Below are 22,765 nucleotides of genomic sequence, written 5' to 3'. Positions count from 1 at the left end.
CCCAGTGGATTTTGGCACACACTGCAGCCTCCGCCCAATTGGGATTCCCGTTGAAATAAATCATTCTGTAATCAAAAAGAGGATCTGGATAGCTGCTGCTATTTTAGTCTCACTAATTATCTCGCTTAATTCAATCCATTAAGTTTTGCCAAAGGAAAGTCAGTAAGGCTATATCCTCAGACAGCATAAATTACAATTTTAACATTGAATTCATAATATTTAGGTTCTGTACAATCCTGGAATTTTTTGAAATGTCTTTTAGTCAGAGAACACTCCTGTTTTATTTCAGTTGTCCTTTACCTCAGTGTTCATGTTGACAGATGATGCAGGAACATAAATTGGTCCTTGTCATTAATCGGACACAGAAGTCATAGAACATAGAACATAGAACATAGAACAATACAGCGCAGTACAGGCCCTTCGGCCCACGATGTTGCACCGAAACAAAAGCCATCTAACCTACACTATGCCATTATCATCCATATGTTTATCCAATAAACTTTTAAATGCCCTCAATGTTGGCGAGTTCACTACTGTAGCAGGTAGGGCATTCCACGGCCTCACTACTCTTTGCGTAAAGAACCTACCTCTGACCTCTGTCCTATATCTATTACCCCTCAGTTTAAAGTTATGTCCCCTCGTGCCAGCCATATCCATCCGCGGGAGAAGGCTCTCACTGTCCACCCTATCCAACCCCCTGATCATTTTGTATGCCTCTATTAAGTCTCCTCTTAACCTTCTTCTCTCCAACGAAAACAACCTCAAGTCCGTCAGCCTTTCCTCATAAGATTTTCCCTCCATACCAGGCAACATCCTGGTAAATCTCCTCTGCACCCGCTCCAAAGCCTCCACGTCCTTCCTATAATGCGGTGACCAGAACTGTACCAATACTCCAAATGCGGCCGTACCAGAGTTCTGTACAGCTGCAACATGACCTCCCGACTCCGGAACTCAATCCCTCTACCAATAAAGGCCAACACTCCATAGGCCTTCTTCACAACCCTATCAACCTGGGTGGCAACTTTCAGGGATCTATGTACATGGACACCTAGATCCCTCTGCTCATCCACACTTTCAAGAACTTTACCATTAGCCAAATATTCCGCATTCCTGTTATTCCTTCCAAAGTGAATCACCTCACACTTCTCTACATTAAACTCCATTTGCCACCTCTCAGCCCAGCTCTGCAGCTTATCTATATCCCTCTGTAACCTGCTACATCCTTCCACACTATCGACAACACCACCGACTTTAGTATCGTCTGCAAATTTACTCACCCACCCTTCTGCACCTTCCTCTAGGTCATTGATAAAAATGACAAACAGCAACGGCCCCAGAACAGATCCTTGTGGTACTCCACTTGTGACTGTACTCCATTCTGAACATTTCCCATCAACCACCACCCTCTGTCTTCTTTCAGCTAGCCAATTTCTGATCCACATCTCTAAATCACCCTCAATCCCCAGCCTCCGTATTTTTTGCAATAGCCTACCGTGGGGAACCTTATCAAACGCTTTGCTGAAATCCATATACACCACATCAACTGCTCTACCCTCGTCTACCTGTTCAGTCACCTTCTCAAAGAACTCAATAAGGTTTGTGAGGCATGACCTACCCTTCACAAAGCCATGCTGACTATCCCTGATCATATTATTCCTATCTAGATGATTATAAATCTTGTCCCTTATAATCCCCTCCAAGACTTTACCCACTACAGACGTGAGGCTCACCGGTCTATAGTTGCCGGGGTTGTCTCTGCTCCCCTTTTTGAACAAAGGGACCACATTTGCTGTCCTCCAGTCCTCTGGCACTATTCCTGTAGCCAATGATGACATAAAAATCAAAGCCAAAGGTCCAGCAATCTCTTCCCTGGCCTCCCATAGAATCCTAGGATAAATCCCATCAGGTCCCGGGGACTTATCTATTTTCAGCCTGTCCAGAATTGCCAACACCTCTTCCCTACGTACCTCAATGCCATCTATTCTATTAGCCTGGGGCTCAGCATTCTCCTCCACAACATTATCTTTTTCCTGAGTGAATACTGACGAAAAATATTCATTTAGTATCTCGCCTATCTCTTCAGACTCCACACACAATTTCCCATCCCTGTCCTTGACTGGTCCTACTCTTTCCCTAGTCATTCGCTTATTCCTGACATACCTATAGAAAGCTTTTGGGTTTTCCTTGATCCTTCCTGCCAAATACTTCTCATGTCCCCTCCTTGCTCGTCTTAGCTCTCTCTTTAGATCCTTCCTCGCTACCTTGTAACTATCCATCGCCCCAACCGAAACTTCACACTTCATCTTCACATAGGCCTTCTTCTTCCTCTTAACAAGAGATTCCACTTCCTTGGTAAACCACGGTTCCCTCGCTCGACGCCTTCCTCCCTGTCTGACCGGTACATACTTATCAAGAACACGCAGTAGCTGATCCTTGAACAAGCCCCACTTATCCAGTGTGCCCAACACTTGCAGCCTACTTCTCCACCTTATCCCCCCCAAGTCACGTCTAATGGCATCATAATTGCCCTTCCCCCAGCTATAACTCTTGCCCTGCGGTGTATACTTATCCCTTTCCATCATTAATGTAAACGTCACCGAATTGTGGTCACTGTCCCCAAAGTGCTCTCCTACCTCCAAATCCAACACCTGGCCTGGTTCATTACCCAAAACCAAATCCAACGTGGCCTCGCCTCTTGTTGGCCTGTCAACATATTGTTTCAGGAAACCCTCCTGCACACACTGTACAAAAAACGACCCATCTATTGTACTCGAACTATATATTTTCCAGTCAATATTTGGAAAGTTAAAGTCTCCCATAATAACTACCCTGTTACTTTCGCTCATATCCAGAATCATCTTCGCCATCCTTTCCTCTACATCCCTAGAACTATTAGGAGGCCTATAAAAAACTCCCAACAGGGTGACCTCTCCTTTCCTGTTTCTAACTTCAGCCAATACTACCTCGGAAGAGTCCCCATCTAGCATCCTCTCCGCCACCGTAATACTGCTCTTGACTAGCAGCGCCACACCTCCCCCTCTTTTGCCTCCTTCTCTGAGCTTACTAAAACACCTAAACCCCGGAACCTGCAACATCCATTCCTGTCCCTGCTCTATCCATGTCTCCGAAATGGCCACAACATCGAAGTCCCAGGTACCAACCCACGCTGCCAGTTCCCCTACCTTGTTTTGTATACTCCTGGCATTGAAGTAGACACACTTCAAACCACCTACCTGAACGCTGGCCCCCTCCTGCGACGTCAAATCTGTGCTCCTGACCTCTATACTCTCATTCTCCCTTACCCTAAAACTACAATCCAGGTTCCCATGCCCCTGCTGCATTAGTTTAAACCCCCCCAAAGAGCACTAACAAATCTCCCCCCCAGGATATTTGTGCCCCTCAGGTTCAGATGTAGACCATCCTGTCTGTAGAGGTCCCACCTTCCCCAGAAAGAGCCCCAGTTATCCAAAAATCTGAAACCCTCCCGCCTGCACCATCCCTGTAGCCACGTGTTTAAATGCTCTCTCTCCCTATTCCTCATCTCTCTATCACGTGGCATGGGCAACAACCCAGAGATAACAACTCTGTTTGTTCTAGTTCTGAGCTTCCATCCTAGCTCCCTGAAAGCCTGCCTGACATCCTTGTCCCCTTTCCTACCTATGTCGTTGGTGCCAATGTGGACCACGACTTGGGGCTGCTCCCCCTCCCCCCTAAGGACCCGGAAAACACGATCCGAGATATCACGTACCCTTGCACCTGGGAGGCAACATACCAAACGTGAGTCTCTCACGCTCCCACAAAATCTCCTATCTGTGCCCCTGACTATAGAGTCCCCAATTACTAATGCTCTGCTCCTCTACCCCCTTCCCTTCTGAGCAACAGGGACAGACTCCGTGCCAGAGGCCCGTACCCCATGGCTTCCCCCTGGTAAGTCCCCCCCCCACAAGTATCCAAAGCGGTATACTTGTTTCTCAGGGGAACGACCGCAGGGGATCCCTGCACTGACTGTTTTTTCCCAGTCCCTCTTACAGTTACCCACCTATCTCCAATCTTTGGTGTAACTAATTCCCTGAAGCTGCTATCTATGACCCCTTCTGCCTCCCGAATGATCCGAAGTTCTTCCAACTCCAGCTCCAGTTCCCTAACTCGGTCTTGGAGGAGCTGGAGATGGCAGCACTTCCTGCAGGTAAAATCAGCAGGGACACTAACTGCATCCCTCACCTCAAACATCCTGCAGGAGGAACATTGCACTCCCTTCCCTGCCATTCCTCTAACTTTCTACCAAGATCTGGCTAACAACTAAATTAAATTTTTATAAAAAATAATAATAATATAATAAAAATATGGTACTTACCTCAGACCAAAGGGTTTTATTATTAGGTTAGAGGAGGAGGGCGGGTGGGAGACACTACACGTGTAGTGTCTCGGGTTTCCTCTCCACCAGAATTTATTGGTGAGGGTCTTCCCAGACGTCCGCGGGTCGACTTCCTGTTCCCGCCTAAAAAACTAATTTAAAAAAAAAAAAAGAAAAATTCTCAGCTCCTGCTGAAATTGACTAACCAGCCAGCTCCACTCCCGCCGAAATCGACTGGCCTGCCCCTGCAAAGAGAAGTGCTTTTAATGGTTGACTTACCTCCCAGCAACCTCCTTCCGCAATGCTCCCGCTGAAACTGACTAACCAGCTGCTCTCACGCCGCCGAAATCGACTGGCCTGCCCCTGCAAAGAGAAGTGCTTTTAAAGGTTGACTTACCTCCCAGCAACCTCCTTCCGCAATGCTCCCGCTGAAACTGACTAACCAGCTGCTCTCACGCCGCCGAAATCGACTGGCCTGCCCCTGCAAAGAGAAGTGCTTTTAAAGGTTGACTTACCTCCCAGCAACCTCCTTCCGCAATGCTCCTGCTGAAACTGACTAACCAGCTGCTCTCACGCTGCCGAAATCGACTCGTGAGTCGTGATTTCCATGATAGTAACAAAGAGCCAGGCACGGGTCAAAGAGGAGAGAGAGTTCATGTGCCAATTCACTGGAGGGTGAGTAATGAGATGAGGGGCGGGGTTCTCCGTTGCCCGAAGGCGATATCGTAATCGGCGATCGGGCGGAGAATCCCTTTTTACGACAGAATCGGGGGTGACGCATGTTTTCAGATGCTCCGCCCCCTCCAAAACGGCATCATCGGTGAGTACGCCGTACACCGTTCGGACCGCCTCAGGACGTTACCTGAAAGGCCTCCCCTGATGTTCCGCCCCTGATGGACCAAGATTAGAACAGCGCGGGACACGTGTGCTCTCAGTTTTCGTGAAGCCAGCGTGGCGACCGGGACTGTGTCCAGTGCCGCGACAGTTGGGGTGGTGGGGGGGGGGGGGGGGGGGAGCCGTGCCGCTGGCCGGGGGGGGGGGGGGGGGTCAGAGTGGGCTGGGGTACTGGTGGGGGGTGGCCCGGGGGTGTCCGACGGGCACTATCTGGCAGTTCGGGTTTGCCGCTGCCGGCGCCATATTGTACAGCGCGACTGCTGCAGGTCGTCGCCACAGATCCGGCAATTCTCTGGCCGTTTATTTTGTGAAGGCCGTGTGTTTCACATGGCGCAGCTGCTAGCCGGTGCTCGGATCTCGCTGATTTTCGGTCGTAAAACGAGACACTACCTACGGACATAGGCTCAAAATTGGAGAATCCAGCCTGAGTTCTGCAATCGGGTCTCATGAGGACCTATAGAATTCTACCCTTTACTTTATGTTGCTTTCCCTTGCTCCTCCTACCAAAATTAATCACTTCTCTGTATTAAACTTTGTCTGCCACCTGTCTGTCCATTCCACCTGCCTATTTTTTATTCATGCTCTTTTGAAATTTAACACTATCTTTCTCACAATTCACAAAATTTCCAAATCGTGAAGCTATGCCCTGTATACCCAGGTCTAGGTCATTAATATATAATAGGAAAATTAATGGTCCTGTTACTGACCCCTTGAGAAACTTGGTATAAACTGTTCCTCTGCTTACTCTTGGGGCCTGGCAAGGTTTATCCAATAGTGTGCCCACAAGGGTTCTACAGACTCTGCCACTTCCTTCAGCCTGTCTTCTGGGGGTTTATAGCCAGAAGACAATTTCCCTACATACACTTTAGTCACATTTGCCTTCTAAGCATTCCTGACAACATTCTCGGAGCGTGCAAAGGCTGGCATTGCAATCCACGTGTGCCCATTTTCCTGGTGAATAGTGAACAACACCTCCCTGAACTTGCAGAGTAACAACTTATATTGACAAGCAAAAAATATATATATTCTTCATCATGATCCACTGCAGCTGCACTGGGGTAACATTCACCACAATAACCATCTGGTCTATTTCAGGGTGACGCTGTTTGGCAAGGAACTCAAGGTAGACTGGAATAATTCCCTGGACACTCACCTCACACTAACTTCCTCCTTTAAACATAAAATCAACTTGATGAAGGAAGAAAAAGACCAGCGCAGGAGGAACCATAAAACTAAGCAGTGCCGGTATGTATCTAGGTAAGAAGAACCATCCCCAACCAATAGAACTGGCACTTATTTCTTTATTGGACTGAGAAGCCAATTTGCAGAACTATTTAAAATTTTTAGCTTAGTAGGTTTTGGATCTTAGGCTGAACCTTGTGTTGTTATTGACAATGGGAAACAAGGCAGACGGTCACACTTCATTGTGTGGAAGGCAAAATGTCAGGTTCCTGATAGAAGGATGAGGCATTGTGACTGGGTGGCTCATGGCAGACCTCTGAGGGCTTGTGGGGGCCTTGAGGGATAAAGCTGAACTACACTGGGGAGGTCAACATCTACAGCTAGGAGGTCAAGCATGTTTGGATGGAGATCCAGGTTGATAGAGGAAAGATCAATGGAAGACCTTGAGGTTCAAAGGTAACAGAGGGCATAATGATGGGTGGCAGGTCAAAAGTAATGGAGGAAGGGAGCAGGTTCAGGGTTCCAGAGGACACATTGAGGGTGATGGTGGGTAGCTCAAGAGTCAATGAAGTTGGGAAAGGATAATTGAGTGAGGGTCGAGACTGATGGAAGGGAGGTAACTGACCAGCAGTGGAGAGCAATGGCTTCCAGCTCCAGGGTCAATGTGGGAGTGTCCAGGGGCTTAGCTGTGACAGGTTAGGTCAAGGATTGCGATAACCACAGTGGTTGCAGATCAGATGGCTCCGGCCTGCTGAAGTTGCACGCTTTTCATCTTCACCTGAAGGAAGCAATTGGTTCACTGTCAAAGAGGAGGAGGATTGACAGTGCAATCTTGGAATGCCCAGAGATGATGCCTTCAGGGAGGCTTGCTGCTGTTCTTCCTCCCTGTTGATGCATGATAGAACCTCCCTGACTCTTGAAGGAGAAGGAGCACCTGGAGGGAGATTGAGGTGCATCCACCCACTCTTGCCTAGCCACCACTGTATAGAGCACATGGCCAGAACAACAGAATGCGGGGCCAAGAACGTATCTCGTAGTCAGAAAGTGCTCTGCTCGACCATGCTCTCCATGGTAGTTGCCAACTTTTCCATGGAGGAAGCCATGTGCTCACATGATGGAAACATGACAAAACCCATGGCATGGACAGATTCCTCCATATTTTGCTCAAAGCTGCATATGGCCTCTGACAGCTCCGTCAGATGTTGTCCTGCTTGACTCCACATCACCACACGTTTCCAGAGGCACATCATCCTCATGATCCTAAGCATGGGTCTGGTCTTAAACAGTCCTCCAACTGTCCGGAACCTCGACTGTCACATCCTCCATCAGCTTCAGGGAAATGTCTGTGTTCTGCTCACCAGATTGTGATCCCCAATTCTAACTGCAAATGCATTCCCACTGAGTTGAATGTCTCTGCACTGGTGTAGGGTGTGGGAGAATGATCTGATAGTGCATCCACTGACTGGTCTACTTCATCACCCTCAGAGGTAGAGATTGGGCTTGCTACAGGCTGCTTGCACTGTCTGTCATGCTGGCGAGTACATGTAGCTGACAGTTACATACATTTTCTTTCCCTAACAAGTATGTGGGGTGGGGTTCTCCGGTCTCCGACACCAAAATTGCGTGCGGCGATCGGCTAGAGAATCGACATTGGCGCCGTTTGCGCGATGCTACGCCCCCTCCAAAACTGCGTACTCTAGGACTAAGTTCAGTACCGCCACAGTCGGTGGGGAACCGATCAGTGGGCAGGGGGTGCTTTGGCCGGGGCTGGGGGCACTGGTGGGGGGTGGTCCAGGGGTGGTGACCCTGGCCAAAGGGGGTCACTATTTGGCAGGCTGGGTCCGCTCGCGGCCGGCAACATGTTGCACGGCGCGGCCGTTGCAGGCCGCCACCGTGCGCATGCGCGGCCATGGACCCGGCAATTAGCCGGCCTTATCGGCAGCTAGAGCCAGGTGCTCTACGCAGCCTGCCTGCTAGCCCCCCAACAGACGGAGGATCGGTAACCGTTTTGCGCTGTTTTTTGGTCATAAAATGTCACCGTTCCCATGCCGGCATCAGCACTTAGTCTCAGAATCGGAGAATCCAGCCCCAGTCTCTATACTGTATACCCAGTTTTGAACAATAGACCAGAGACAACCTCTGCCTGATGAATTAAAATATCGGCCTCCCCTTCGCCACCTGGTCACTGTCATCTCCTGCCCTCCTGCCAGTTCCACAGCCTCATCTTTTGCAATGGTCAGCGTTTCAATTTCTGGGGCATTTGCCCTATCCTTGTTCACTTTCCAGCATTATGCACACTTTTCTCCTGCAGGCAGGAAGAGGAATTGAATGTCACTTCAATGGGCTTCTGACCGCTTTATGAGCAGGCAGGCCGAAGACAGCTCCTTTCAGGTACATGGTAAGCGCTAAACACATGCACTCTCCTGCCGCAGATACAACGTGCACAGCTTGAACTGGGTGCCACACATTGGAAGTTCGGGATTTCTCTCTAATCTCAGTTGTAAGACTAAAGTCGATTACAACTACTAGAATGACCTTGAGAGAGTTATCCAAAAGGAACCTAGTGTCCTGACTAGCTACAGATCCTCTGGGTACAAGTCTGGCAGTCACAAGTTGCACAGAATTTATTACGCTAATTGCAATAAGTATGAAATTGAAATACTTAGCCAAGAAAGTGGATCAGTCAGTTCACTCTGGAACACCAGCTCCTGACTTCCGATTACCTGTGGTGTTAGCTCTTGTTCTGTTGGCCAAAGTCTATCTTCTTACTTCATGTTATGTGATGTGGAGATACTGGCGTTGGACTGGGGTGAGCACAGTAAGAAGTCTTACAACACCAGGTTAAGGTCCAACAGGTTTGTTTCGAATCACTAGCTTTCAGAGCACTGTTTCTTCCTCTCATTCACCTGAGGAAGGAGCAGTGCTCTGAAAGCTAGTGATTCAAAACAAACCTGTTGGACTTTAACCTGGTGTTGTAAGACTTCCCGTACCAGCCTCCCCGAACAGGCGCCGGAATGTGGCGACTCGGGACTTTTCACAGTAACTTCATTTGAAGTCTTCTTGTGACAATAAGCGATTTTCATTTCATTTTCTTCTTACTGTGTTCATGTTGTGAGCCTAGCTACTGAAAGCTGTTGCTTATTAACCCTTGCAAGCCACTACCTCCATGCATGGTCAATCGTATCCTTTACTTCTGATTGGCCCAAGCAGCACATGATCAGTTCCTGATGGGTTAAGTGGTGCATAATTAGGGTCTGATTGGTCTCTGAACAGTGATGGTTACCTTACTGATGTCACTTCCCATTAGGGAACCCAATTGGTTCCCTAAAATGTAAGCCACTTGTGGGAACATTCTTCTCGTTATAGCTTTTCCCCGTTCATTTATTAAGTTTGTACCTTTTCCACCACAAGGTAATTTATGTATGCTTGTGTGATGTCACTTAATGATTGAAATTCAGGCTCATTGTCCCCAAAAGCCTAATCGATACATCTTAGATGTTCTGGAAAGTTCAAATGTCGGTTTGTAACTTCCTGGTTGAAAAAATAACTAAAAGTCCAAATGATACACGATCTTAAACTAATACAGCAATTGCAAAATTACTACATACATATAAATTCAACGTGCTGAGATGATTGATGTGTTCAGGTTTGGGTAGCAATGTGCACATTACAAAATACCATATTCAGCCTACTACTGCCATCACTGGGAAACTGGACCTCCTGCTGTTCCCAGGTAACCTGGAGGACGATCTGCAGAGAAGCATCACTAAACCGTGGGGGTCACTCCATTGTTTTTTGCTGAGACATCACTCCAGAATGGCAGGTGGTAGCAGTAGTTGAGATTATCTGAGGTGTGAGGGAGGAAGCTCAAAAGGTTCTAGCAACAGCTATAGGGTGGAAGTTTATGGGCCCATTGCGGCAGAATAGATAATGCAACGAGCCGTTCAAATTTCCATTGACGTAGGTGGAACCGGAAGATCCCACCGGCGAGAGGGGCCATAAATTTCCACCCTTTGTTTCGAGGCATTCACTAACGCAGGGCAGCACGGTAGCACAAGTGATTAGCACTGTGGCTTCACAGCGCCAGGGTCCCAGGTTTGATTCCCTGTTGGGTCACTGTCTGTGCGGAGTCTGTACGTTCTCCCCATGTCTGCGTGGGTTACCTCCGGGTGCTCCGGTTTCCTCCCGCAGTCCAAAGACTTGCAGGTTAGTTAGATTGGCCATGATAAATTGCCCTTAGTGACCACAAAAAAAAGGTTAGGAGGGGTTATTGGGTTACAGGGATAGGGTGGAAGTGAGGGCTTAAGTGGGTCGGTGCAGACTCGATGGGCCGAATGGCTTCCTTCTGCACTGTATGTTCTATGTTCTAAGTTTAATTGACATATACCAAACACGAATGCTGCTGGATTGCAAGGGATGTATGCCTGTCTGGATGCACTTTAAATATGACACCCGGACTTTCAACCCAGACGATTAGCCAGGCATCTTGTCAGTGAGTATCTCATTTGCTGGCTGCGCCTGATTGCATGCAGCACGCTGTCCCACCCATGAGCAGAAGCATTTCTGGTCCCACCATCAGTTCAGTTGACTTCAAGATTACGGCTGTGGATTCTAATGGGAAATGTATTGGTTAGGCTCTGATCAAATTGTGAAAAATCAACTGATTTGTCCATCTGGTGTCCACTTGACCAGTTCAAAATGAAAAGTCTCTATCAGGCTTTAAACAAGAATAGACAGTTCAGAAGAAGTGGTTTAGATGCATCCATCATATTGTCCCAGATTATCTAGGTTACATGGTGAAGATTAAAATTAATTGCTGAAAAATCTGTTGTGCCACAAACTAGACATACTAACTGCCGACACTTAAATGATCTGATTTGCATTCCTCTTGACTCAAATTCTGTGACAGAAGCAGAGCCTCACAAATTTAGCCAAAGTTACCTCACAGTAAGTAATTTGTGTAGCACCATCGATCACACACGAGGCAAGACGTAAAGAACTTCATTCGAGGCTCTATTGAGCAGACTTGTTCAGACTCGTTCCCCAGCAGCTCAGTCACAGACTGCAGCTGCGGGGATTAACCGAGGTTCTTATACCCCGCCTATCTGGGTGGAGCCCAGTAGGCGGCGGATCCAATCAGGATCCAGCATCTGTCCTCCAATGGCTCCTCGGCATTCATGGTGTACCGTATTACCCTTAATACATACCACCACATTCTCCCCTTGTTAAAAAAGAACCCGGCGGGATGGTGGGTGGTATGGTGGTAGGGGTTTACAGGGTCGGTGCCTTAACCATTGAACTACATACAATCATGCCGCTTTTACTGGGCCACCGAATTATTCACATTTTACCCGATTTTCAGCGTTAACTATTTACAACAATGCCGTTTTACTGGGCCACTGAATTATATACATCTTAAGTCGATTCGATGAGTCGAGATGGTGCTCTGGTCGCCCTTTCCGATCGTCTCAGCCCGGGTGGTGGTGGTGGTGCTGGCTCGGGTCCGGTCGACTATGGGAGCATCGCGCTGTCCCCCTCTGTTTCCTTACCCCTGGATGGGCCTGGGAGAAGAACGGATCCCCCGGGAAGGGGGTGGCTGTGGGGTGCACCGGCGGGAGTGAGGGGGAGGTGATTTGTGTTGGGGGGGGGGTGGGGAGCTCCGGCGGGCGCCAGGTCCTGCAGAGAGACCGTGTCCTGTCGGCCGTCTGGGTACGCCACGTACGCCTTACTGAGCAGGAATTGACGCAGCTCGTCACTCATGAAGGAGGACTCCCTGTCGCTATGGATGTAGGCGGGGAAACCGAACAGGGTGCCGAGGGCTTTAATGGCCGTGGCCGCGGTCATGTCGGGGCAGGGGATGGCGAAGGGGAAGCGGGAGTATTCATCAACGACGTTAAGAAAGTACGTGTTGCGATCGGTGGAGGGGAGGGGGCCTCTTTGAAGTCCAAACTGAGGCGTTCAAAGGGACGGGAAGCCTTTATCAGGTGCACTCTATCTGGCCTGAAAAAAAGCGGTTTGCATTCTGCGCAGATTTGGCAGTTCCTGGTGACTGTTCGGACGTCCTCGACGGAGTACGGGAGGTTGCGGGCCTTTATGAAGTGGTAGAAACGAGTGACCCCCGGGTGGCAGAGGTCCTCGTGGAGGGCTTGGAGACGGTCCACTTGTGCGTTGACACAAGTGCCGCGAGATAGGGCATCGGACGGCTCGTTCAGCTTTCCGGGACGGTACAAGATCTCATAATTGTAGGTGGAGAGTTCGATCCTCCACCGCAGGATCTTGTCGTTTTTTATCTTGCCCCGTTGTGCACTATCGAACATGAAGGCTACCGACCGTTGGTCAGTGAGGAGAGTGAATCTCCTACCGGCCAGGTAATGCCTCCAATGTCGCACAGCTTCCACTATGGCTTGGGCCTCCTTTCCTACTGAGGAGTAGCGAATTTCTGAAGCGTGTAGGGTCCGGGAGAAAAAGGCCACGGGCCTGCCCGCTTGGTTGAGCGTGGCCGCCAGAGCTACGTCGGACGCGTCGCTCTCGACTTGGAAGGGGAGGGACTCGTCGATGGCGTGCATCGTGGCCTTTGCGATATCCGCTTTGATGCGGCTGAAGGCCTGGCGGGCCTCTGTCGACAGGGGAAAAGTAGTGGACTGGATTAGTGGGCGGGCCTTGCCTGCATACTGGGGGACCCACTGGGCGTAATAAGAAAAGAAGCCCAGGCAGCGTTTCAGGGCTTTGGTACAGTGGGGGAGAGGGAACTCCATGAGGAAGCGCATGCGTTCGGGGTCGGGGCCTATCACTCCATTACGCACTACGTAGCCAAGGATGGCTAGACGGTCGGTGCTAAACACGCAGTTTTCCTCGTTGTAGGTGAGGTTGAGGGCGTTGGCGGTCTGGAGGAATTTTTGGAGGTTGGCGTCGTGGTCCTGCTGGTCGTGGCCGCAGATGGTTACGTTGTCGAGATACGGGAACGTGGCCTGTAAACCATGCTGGTCGACCATTCGGTCCATCTCCCGTTGGAAGACTGAGACCCCGTTCGTGACGCCGAATGGAACCTTTAAGAAATGGTATAGCCGCCCGTCTGCTTCGAAGGCTGTGTACCTGCGGTCACCGGGGCGAATGGGGAGCTGGTGGTAGGCGGACTTAAGGTCTACAGTGGAGAAGACCTTGTACTGTGCAATCCGATTGACCATGTCGGATATGCGGGGAAGAGGGTACGCATCTAGCTGCGTGTACCTGTTGATGGTCTGACTGTAGTCTACGACCATCCTTTGCTTCTCCCCTGTCTTCACTACTACCACCTGTGCTCTCCAGGGACTATTGCTGGCCTGGATTATGCCTTCCTTCAGCAGCCGCTGGACTTCGGACCTGATAAACATCCGGTCCTGGGTGCTGTACCGTCTGCTCCTAGTGGCGACGGGTTTGCAATCCGGGGTGAGGTTCGCAAACAGGGAGGGCGGTTCGACCTTGAGTGTCGCGAGGCCGCAGATAGCCAGTGGGGGTATAGGGCCGCCAAATTTGAATGTTAAGCTCTGGAGGTTGCATTGGAAGTCCAACCCCAGGAGGGTGGGAGCGCAGAGGTGGGGAAGGACATACAGCCGGTAAATTTTGAACTCTCTCCCCTGCAACATTAGGTTTGTGATGCAGAACCCTTTGATTTCAACGGAGTGGGATCCCGCCGCCAGGAAAGTTTTTTGGGTGCTTGGCCGAATTACAAGTGAACAGCGTCTTACCGTGTCCGGGTGAATAAACTCTCCGTGCTCCCCGAGTCGATCGAACACGGCGTCTCGTGCCCGTTCACCAGCACCTTTGTCGTTGTCGTCTGGAGCGTCCGGGGCCGCGACTGGTCGAGGGTCACCGATGCCAAACGTGGTTGGTGTATCAGATTGTTGTCTTCAGGCAGTGTGGAGCCATCCACGCTGGGGTCCTTGCCTGTCAGCCAAGATGGCGGCATCCATGGATTGCACGCGGTCGGGGGTGGACAAAATGGCCGCTCCCATGAGTCGCACGCGGCCGGGGGTGGACAAAATGGCCGCTCCCATGGATCGCACGCGGCCCGTGGGTAGGAAGATGGCGGCGCCCGTCCCCCCCCTCGTGGTGTCCGGGGTCCAAAATGGCGGCGCCCGATGGCCGCCTGTGGGTCGCTGGGGGGGTTGAGCCCGTGGTCCCATTTGTTCCCCGGAGATAGCGGCGACCCCACGGGACTGGCACACCGCTGCATAGTGCCCCTTTTTACCGCAGCTTTTGCAGGTGGCCGAGCGGGCCGGGCAGCGCTGGCGGGGGTGTTTTGGCTGCCCGCAAAAGTAGCAGCGGGGCCCCGCCTGGTGGTCTGGGATTCTGGCTGCGCACGCTTGCGGAGGGGTGGGGGTTGCCGGGGGGTCGGTCGCGGCGGGGGTCCACGGAGCCCAAGGGGCTGCAGCGCGGTCGGAGGCATAGGCGCGGGCGTTTTGGGAGGCCACGTCGAGGGAGGCTGCAAGGGCCCGTACCTCTGTGAGTCCGAGAGAGTCTTTCTCTAAAAGTCTCTGGCGAATTTGCGACGATGCCAAACCTGCTACGTAAGCGTCTCCGATCAGGAGGTCCGTATGTTCGTTCGCCATAACCGCTGGGCAGTTGCAGTTTCGTCCCAGGATCGTTAGAGCATTGAAGAAATCGTCTAGCGATTCCCCGGTGATTTGTCGTCTCGTCGCGAGCTGGTAGCGTGCGTAGACCTGGTTGACGGGCTAAATGTAGATCTCCTTCAGCAAGTTGAGCGCCGCTGGGAATTCTTCCGCGACCTCGATGAGTGAGTAGATTTCGGGACTCACCCTGGAATGCAGGACCTGCATCTTCTGTTCTTCTGTTGGTCTGCCGGGGGCCGTTCGGAGGTATCCCTCAAAGCACGCCAGCCAGTGCTTAAACGCCGATGTTGCGTTAGCTGCTTGGGGGCCAATTCGCAGGCACTCCGGGGCGATCCGTAGCTCCATATTCCTTTTTAAGTCTGCTCAATAAATTGTAACACCATCGATCACACACGAGGCGAGACGTAAAGAACTTCAATCGAGGCTTTATTGAGCAGACTTGTTCAGACTCGTTCCCCAGCAGCTCAGTCACAGAATGCAGCTGCGGGGATTAACCCAGGTTCTTATACCCCGCCTATCTGGGTGGAGCCCAGTAGGCGGCGGATCCAATCGGGATCCAGCATCTTTCCTCCAATGGCTCCTCGGCATTCATGGTGTACCGTATTACCCTTAATACATACTACCACAATTTGAAAGTATACTCTTTGAATTTGAATCAGTGGTGTGATCTAAAATGACCCAAATCCTGAAATAACCATAGTTGGAATATGGGGCTGGATTCTCCAATTTGGGGATTATGTCCGGAGGGTCCGTGGCGTTTTACTTGCTAAAAATCAGATACGCGCCAGCATTGACCCTCCAACCAGTGAGGAGCTAGCAGCCGCGCCATGTAAAATGAACAGCCGTCCCGATATAAACGACCAGAGAATTGGCAGTCCGTGGCCGCGCATACACACGGCGGTGACCTCCAGCGGTCGCGCCATTCAACATGGCGCCGGCCTCACATGGACCCGACCTGCCGGATTGTGCCCCACTGGATACCCCCTTGTCACCCCCCCAACAGTCCCCCCAGCCCCCGCCGAAACACCCCCCCCGGCCAGCAGCACGGCTCCCGCCTGTCTGTGGCGGCGCTGGACACAGTCCACAGTCGCCACACTGGATTCCCGACTGCTGAGACAACACGTGCCCCGCGCGGTCGGGACTCGGCCCATCGGGGTTGAGCATCGGGGGAGGGTCTTCAGGTAACGTCCTGAGGCCATCCCAACAGCGTGCGGTGTACTCTTCGATGACCCCGTTTTGGAGGGGGCAGAGAATCCGAAAACAGGCACCGCCCTGATTAGGTCGCAAAAAAGGATTCTCCGCCCGTTCGCTGATTTTGAAATCAGCATCGGCAAGCGGAGAATCCAGCCCATGGTCAATTTAGGAATGTACAAACTTAAAACAGCCCTGCTGTTGAATCATTAAAAAATGTGCTCCTGAAGCCAAGTGGGACATATGCACTCTTTAGAAAGTGCAGAAAGCTAATGCTAAATAGTGAAAATGGAAAGTGTATAGGCTGGTTGTGAGGTTAATTTCAGGGAGTTTATTCTGTAATTGAAAAGAAGGAATAAAGTCCATAACGAGCTCCATGGATCTATTGAAAGAACCCTCATTTTTTTCCCTTTGTTTATTTTTTACTGGAAAGCTGGTCATGAATTATGCATTTTTGTAGTGCTTGTTAGCTATGCTTCTACATATTGCTGAAAGAGCACCGCACTTATCATAATTCACCAGCTTTTATAGCTTTATATTAGGTGACTGTGACAAATATTTTGCACAGTTTTAAAAATTGATGTTTGCGCAATGAATACTTTTAGAATTATAATCGCATTCAACATTTACATTGGCACATAGAAACTGGAAGAAAATGAAAAGTTGCCAGAATGTTTTTATTCCTACCAGTCCACTTACCAAATTATGGAGGTAGTACAAGTTATTTGAACTGTAGACTTATTTTGCACTAATTAGTATATGTCGATACCAACCACATTTTCAACCCATGACAGCAATCTTGGTACCTTTGATTATGATTCACCCTTTGCCATGTGGTTTGGAAATGCAATCTCAGTATTCTCAAAGGAACTCATTGAGCTCTTGTTGCTGTCTAGGAAACCTGAATGACACTAAACCATCAAACAGTGCGACACAACTTGCAACGATCTCTGACAATAGTGATGGTTGTAAGATTCCTTGGATCTGCTTCAAAAGTGCAGCAGAAACTCCATTTCCTTCCACAGGTTTTTGCAGCACATTGGACAAAGTAATGTCAGTGCGGGGAGCAACTCTTGAGAAATTTTCTGGCCATTGTCCCACCTGGACTTTTTGTCCCCCAAATCCCGCCATTAGAGTTCAGAATTTTGTTACTTGCTGACCATCCAACCATTAAATAATTCAGAATCAGAGACTGTACAAAATGCAAATATCGGACACAAATGTAAAAAACATTAAAAAAAATACTTCAGAATCCATCAATCAGTTTATCTTCAAAGCAACAGCAATTAAAGAAAAAATCTCTTAGCTCACCACTTCAGGAAGTAGCCTCGTAGCAAGGTCATGAATGGCTTTAGCATAAATGCAGAGGGTTGACACAAGGAATATAACACCCAAAACGACACAAGCTCTGCGAAAAATAAATTTATACAAAGTTGATAAAACTTATTAAAATAAATTTCTTAAAGACTGTTGCATTTTGTTTAGAATACATTGACATACTGTACAATTATGGCACACAGTGTATGAGGTATAGTATACGAGGTAGATTCTAATTGTGTGTGATCTGTTCTGAATAGTTGGGTTATGTATTACTCTGGGGTCTGATTCTAGGTCGCAGTATGATAGAAACATAGAAAATAGAAGCAGGGGGAGGCCATTCAGCCCTTCAAGCCTGCTCTGCCATTCATTATGATCATGGCTAATCACCAAGTTCAATACCCTGATCCCACCTTCCCCCCCATATCCCTTGGTCCCTTTAGCCCCAAGAACTATATCTAATTCCTTCTTGAAATTACACAACATTTTGGCCTCTTTCTGTGGTAGCAAATTCCACAGATTCACCACTCTCTGGGTAAAGACATTTCTCCTCATCAGTCCTAAAAGGTTTACCCTTTATCCTATGACCCTTAGTTCTGGACTCACCCACCACTGGGAACATTCTTTCTGAATCTACCCTGCCTATAATCCCCTCTCACTCTTCTAAACTCCAATTAATATAATCTTAACTGATTTTGTTTCTCCTCATAGGACAGTCCCATCATTTTCTTCATAGAATTTACAGTGCAGAAGGCACTGTATTTAAATTACAATCATCCCGGGAATCATCCTGATAAACCTTCGCTGCACTCCCTCCATAGAAAGAACATCCTTCCTCAGATAAAGACACCAAATACTCCAGGTGTGGCCTCACCACTGCTCTGTATAATTGCAGTAAAACATCTCTATTCCTATACTCAAATCCTCTTGCTATGAAGCCAACATACCATTTGCCTTCTTTACTGCCTGCTGTACCTGCGCGCTTACATTCAGCGACTAATACACAAGGATACCAAGGTCTCGCTGAGTATCCACCTCCCTCAATTTACACCCATTCAAATAATAATGTGCCTGCCAAATTTTTCTACTGAAGCAGATAACCTCACATTTATCCACATTATACTGCATCTGCCATGCATGTGCCCACTCACTCAGTCTGTCCAAATCCCGCTGAAGCATCTCTGCATCCTCCTCACAGCTCACCCTCCCACCCAACGTTGTATCACCTGCAAATTTGGAGATAATACGCAGCCTTGTGCTTTTACTTAGAAATTCCAACAAAGAAACTGGTTATTCAGTCTAACCAGTGTCTGTTGGTGTTCATTTCCCATATGTGCAGTTGTAACTAATCACAAGCACCTATCCTATTCCCATATCCCATTATCCCCCTTTCCTTCAACAACCTATATAACCGATTCTGAAATGTTAACATGAACTTTATGTCAACATCTATTTCAGTTGTGCATTCCAGACAACTTCACAGCCCTCTGTATCAAAAACGTTACACATGCTCTTAACCCTAATCTATTTACATTTTAGTTTATATTTATGTATCCTCGCTCGGGTTCCCTCAGCCACTAGAAATAGTCAATTTCTATCTGCACTGTCCAATCCCTTGATAGTTTAAAACTTATCTATTAAATTATCCTGTAATTTCCTTGTACTCATAAAAAAGAGCACCAATTTTCCAAGGCTTACGTCATGTTTATATTGTTTCATACCAGGAGGCATGTCAGTAAAACAAAAATGAAGCTGGAGTCACTTTCAAGTCAGAAAGCATCTTTCACGTGAAGAAACACCTCTGGCGTGGATCCTTGAGGAGGCTTGAATATCTCAAATGTGCTGTCCGTTCTCTCCACAAATGGCACTCATTTGGGGTGCTGCCCATCCCCACCACTCCGACAAAATATTCAGTTGATGATGTTGGGTCACCAGCTCAACCAACATACTAGTCTGGGATAATACGGAAGTTGTGTGGGTGCCAAAATTGGCAGCCCCCCACTATATTTAAAAAATGAATTAACAGGCAATTCAGCTCATGATCAAGGCAATTGATTCAGATTTCATGTCTCCCCTCCATTTTTCACGAGTTACATGGGGAAACGTGTTAGGCGTGAGTCACACCAAGTGTAAGAAGGAGTTCCAAGGAGGACTTAAAGGGACTTAGCGAGGCTAGGGTTGAGTTTAGCAGAAGAGTCTGATAGTGCAGAGGGGAGCATTTGCAAGTGTCTTTCCTCCAGAGATTTATTTCTCAGCCTTTTAGAAGGAGTGAGGGGGGCTGCAGACAGTGATCTTTGAGGGCTCCAGTATATCACCCAGAGCTCGCTGTCCCCCCTCAGCAGAGTGCACTCACAGACAAAGGGAGAAGTGGGAGGACTGGTATTATGGTGGTGGCGAAGGCACCAGTGGGTCCTGACATTTCCTTCCTCCATGGCATATTGTCAGCAGCAGAAACTTCAGAGATGTAACCACCCACTAGGTGGACAATTGGCCCTATAAGTGCCCAATTAAGGGCTAATTCCTGCCCCACAGCCTTTACCCAACATTGGGAGGGCCCGGCACTGTGTGGGGAGACTGACAGGTGAACACAGGCAGCCTGCCAGCATGTTTCCAGCAGGGTGGGTCCCTAATTAATGGCTACTCCATGGTCCAAGGATGAACCCTGGATGGCAATGGTTGCCCTGGGGCTAAGGCACCGCCACTAGAATTTGACCATCATAATTCCCCAAACCATGATAGGGCTCCATTTGCCCTCACCTTTCATCCCACCTTCCTCCATATTCAACAGATTATCCTCGAGTATTTCAGCATCTCCCGACTGACATCACCCCCAAACCAAAGGGACCATTTCCCGCAATATTCTGACTCATTCCTCAGTCATCTCCAACACTGCCTCCCTTTTCTACCACACCATTCCATATGCAAGCTCATGCCCTGCCCGTTTACCTCCTCCCCTCTCACCATTCAAGGACCCAAACAGAATGAAGCGGCAATTTACTTGCACTTCTTTCAATTTATTATGCAGTATTCACTGCTCATGGATGTGGTCTCCGTTATGCTGGACAGATTAAATGCAGACTGGGTGACCACATTGCAAACATGATCCTGAGCCTCCTGTCTCTTGTCTCAATTTGTCTTGTTCTCACTTTGACTTGGCCTTCTACCGTGTTCCAATGAAGCTCAATGTCAGCTCCAGGAACTTTTGACTCAGCACTCTACAGCCTTCTGGGCTCAAGGTGGAGTTCAAAAATTTCAGTTCATAACCACTGCCCCTATCTTTTTTTGTATGTTTTATCTTTTGTTGGTTCAGTTTTTCTCTTATTTCTTTCTTAATCCCTTTAATTTGCAATTGGACAGCTGCTATCCGCCAATCATACCTCATCTGGACACATCGTAACTCCACCCATTTACCATCACCTTTGGTTCCTGAACTACAAAACCTTTTGTCATTTAATTTTTCCTGCACCTAAAATAGAAATCAAGATTAAAAAAAGAATAAGTGTGATGATGACAAGTGTCAGATAGAAAATACAATAGGAAACCGAGTTGAATATAGAAAGTTCAGAGGAGAGATGAAGAAGTAGATAAGAGAAGCAAAGAGGGTGTATGAAAAGTAACTGATAGCTATCATAAAAGGGAATCCCAAAACCTTCCTTAAGCATATAAATAGTAAAAGACTGGAAAAAGGCCGGTTAGGGACCAAAAAGGGGATTTACACATGGAGGCAGAGGGCATAGCTGATGTTCTAAATGAATACTTTGTGCTTGTCCTTACCAAGCTAGGTGAGGCCATGGTAAAAGGGGAAACAGTTCAGACGCTAGGTCCGGGATTCTCCATTTCGGAGTGTAAGTGCTCCCACCAGTGGAGAATCGGGACTGATCTCCGCTGGCACATGGAGTGGTACCCAGCTGCGAGATTCAATCCTTTGCTTTGCATGTATGATGGATAGCTTGCTGGATTGGGGCCGGAGCATCACGGTGGGCGTGGAGATTCGGGCTTCCAGCTCATTAATCACATACATCGGCATGCTGATCATTAATTTGCATTTTCCCGATGGCATCTGGCAGCTAGTGGAGAATGGCACTGGGTCTGTCGCTCGGCAACATATTTTTTGGACGATGCTCCATTCTCAGCCCGATGGGGATTTCCAATCGTAACGGCAGGGAATAGAGAACCCCAGCCAAGATGGTATGAAAATTGAAAAGAGGAGCTATTGGATAGGTTTTCTATATCTAAGATTGATAAGGTACCAGGACCAGGTGAGATGCATCCAAGGATACTGAAGGACGTGGGAGTGGAAATTGGAGAGGCACTGAACATAATTTTACAGTCTTCCTTAGACCCGGGGATGATCCTGAAGGACGAAAAAATTGCAAATGTTACACCCTTGTTCAAAAAAAGGATGTAACAATTAGCCCAGCAAATACATGCCAGTTAGTTTAACTTTAGTGGGGGGGGAAATTTCTAGGAATAAAATTTGGGGACAAAAATAACAGTCACATGGTCAAATGCAGGTTATTAAGGTTGAGAGAACAGTTTATAAAGCATATAGTATCCTGGGCTTTATTTATAGACATGATGTGGAGATGCCGGTGTTGGACTGGGTTGAGCACAGTAAGAAGTCTTACAACACCAAGTTAAAGTCCAACAGGTTTGTTTCGATGTCACTAGCTTTCGGAGCGCTTCACCTGAGGAAGGAGCAGCGCTCCGAAAGCTAGTGACATCGAAACAAACCTGTTGGACTTTAACCTGGTGTTGTAAGACTCTTTATTTATAGGGGCATAGAGTACAAGGGCAAGGAAGTTATGTTGAACTTGTATAAGTCACTAGTTAGGCTACAGCTATAGTATTGTGCCCAGTTCCGGGCACCACAGTTTAGGAAGAATGTGAAGGTATTAGAGAGAGTGCAGAAAAGATTCACAAGAATGGTTCCAGGGATTGTTGTGCTATGTGCCTGCATGCCATTGCAAATGTAAAGATGCTCCACAGAGCAAAAGTTAACAGGGACTGGGGAATAGCATCGCCTTGGTAAGATATATAAAGTAACATGGCAATAGACTCAAAGAGAGCACTCTGGAAGTCCACCTGCATGGAGAAGCAGCACCATGCAAGACAATGTCTATAGTCTACAAATAGTTAAAGACTAACAATAAACAGTTCATGTTTAAATTTATACGTCTGAACATTCTCTCATCAATGAGCCACAACAGCCAATACC

At 48.4% G+C, this 22,765-nt stretch overlaps 1 protein-coding gene across 1 annotated transcript in view; it reads right to left on the bottom strand.

Moving 5' to 3' along the window:
- LOC140388484 (transmembrane protein 163a-like) overlaps positions 1-22,765 on the bottom strand; it is a 347,952-nt gene that overhangs the window by 75,471 nt on the left and 249,716 nt on the right. The window contains exon 5 of the mRNA XM_072472760.1: positions 17,542-17,638. Within this exon, the coding sequence (XP_072328861.1) occupies positions 17,542-17,638 (97 nt within the window). The remainder of the gene's footprint in view (positions 1-17,541; positions 17,639-22,765) is intronic.

The sequence above is a fragment of the Scyliorhinus torazame genome, chromosome 2 (genome assembly GCF_047496885.1).
Source record: "Scyliorhinus torazame isolate Kashiwa2021f chromosome 2, sScyTor2.1, whole genome shotgun sequence".
In the NCBI taxonomy this organism is placed as follows: domain Eukaryota; kingdom Metazoa; phylum Chordata; class Chondrichthyes; order Carcharhiniformes; family Scyliorhinidae; genus Scyliorhinus; species Scyliorhinus torazame.
The sequence above is the reverse complement of the archived record's forward strand: the minus strand, read 5'-3'. Positions and strand labels throughout refer to the sequence as shown.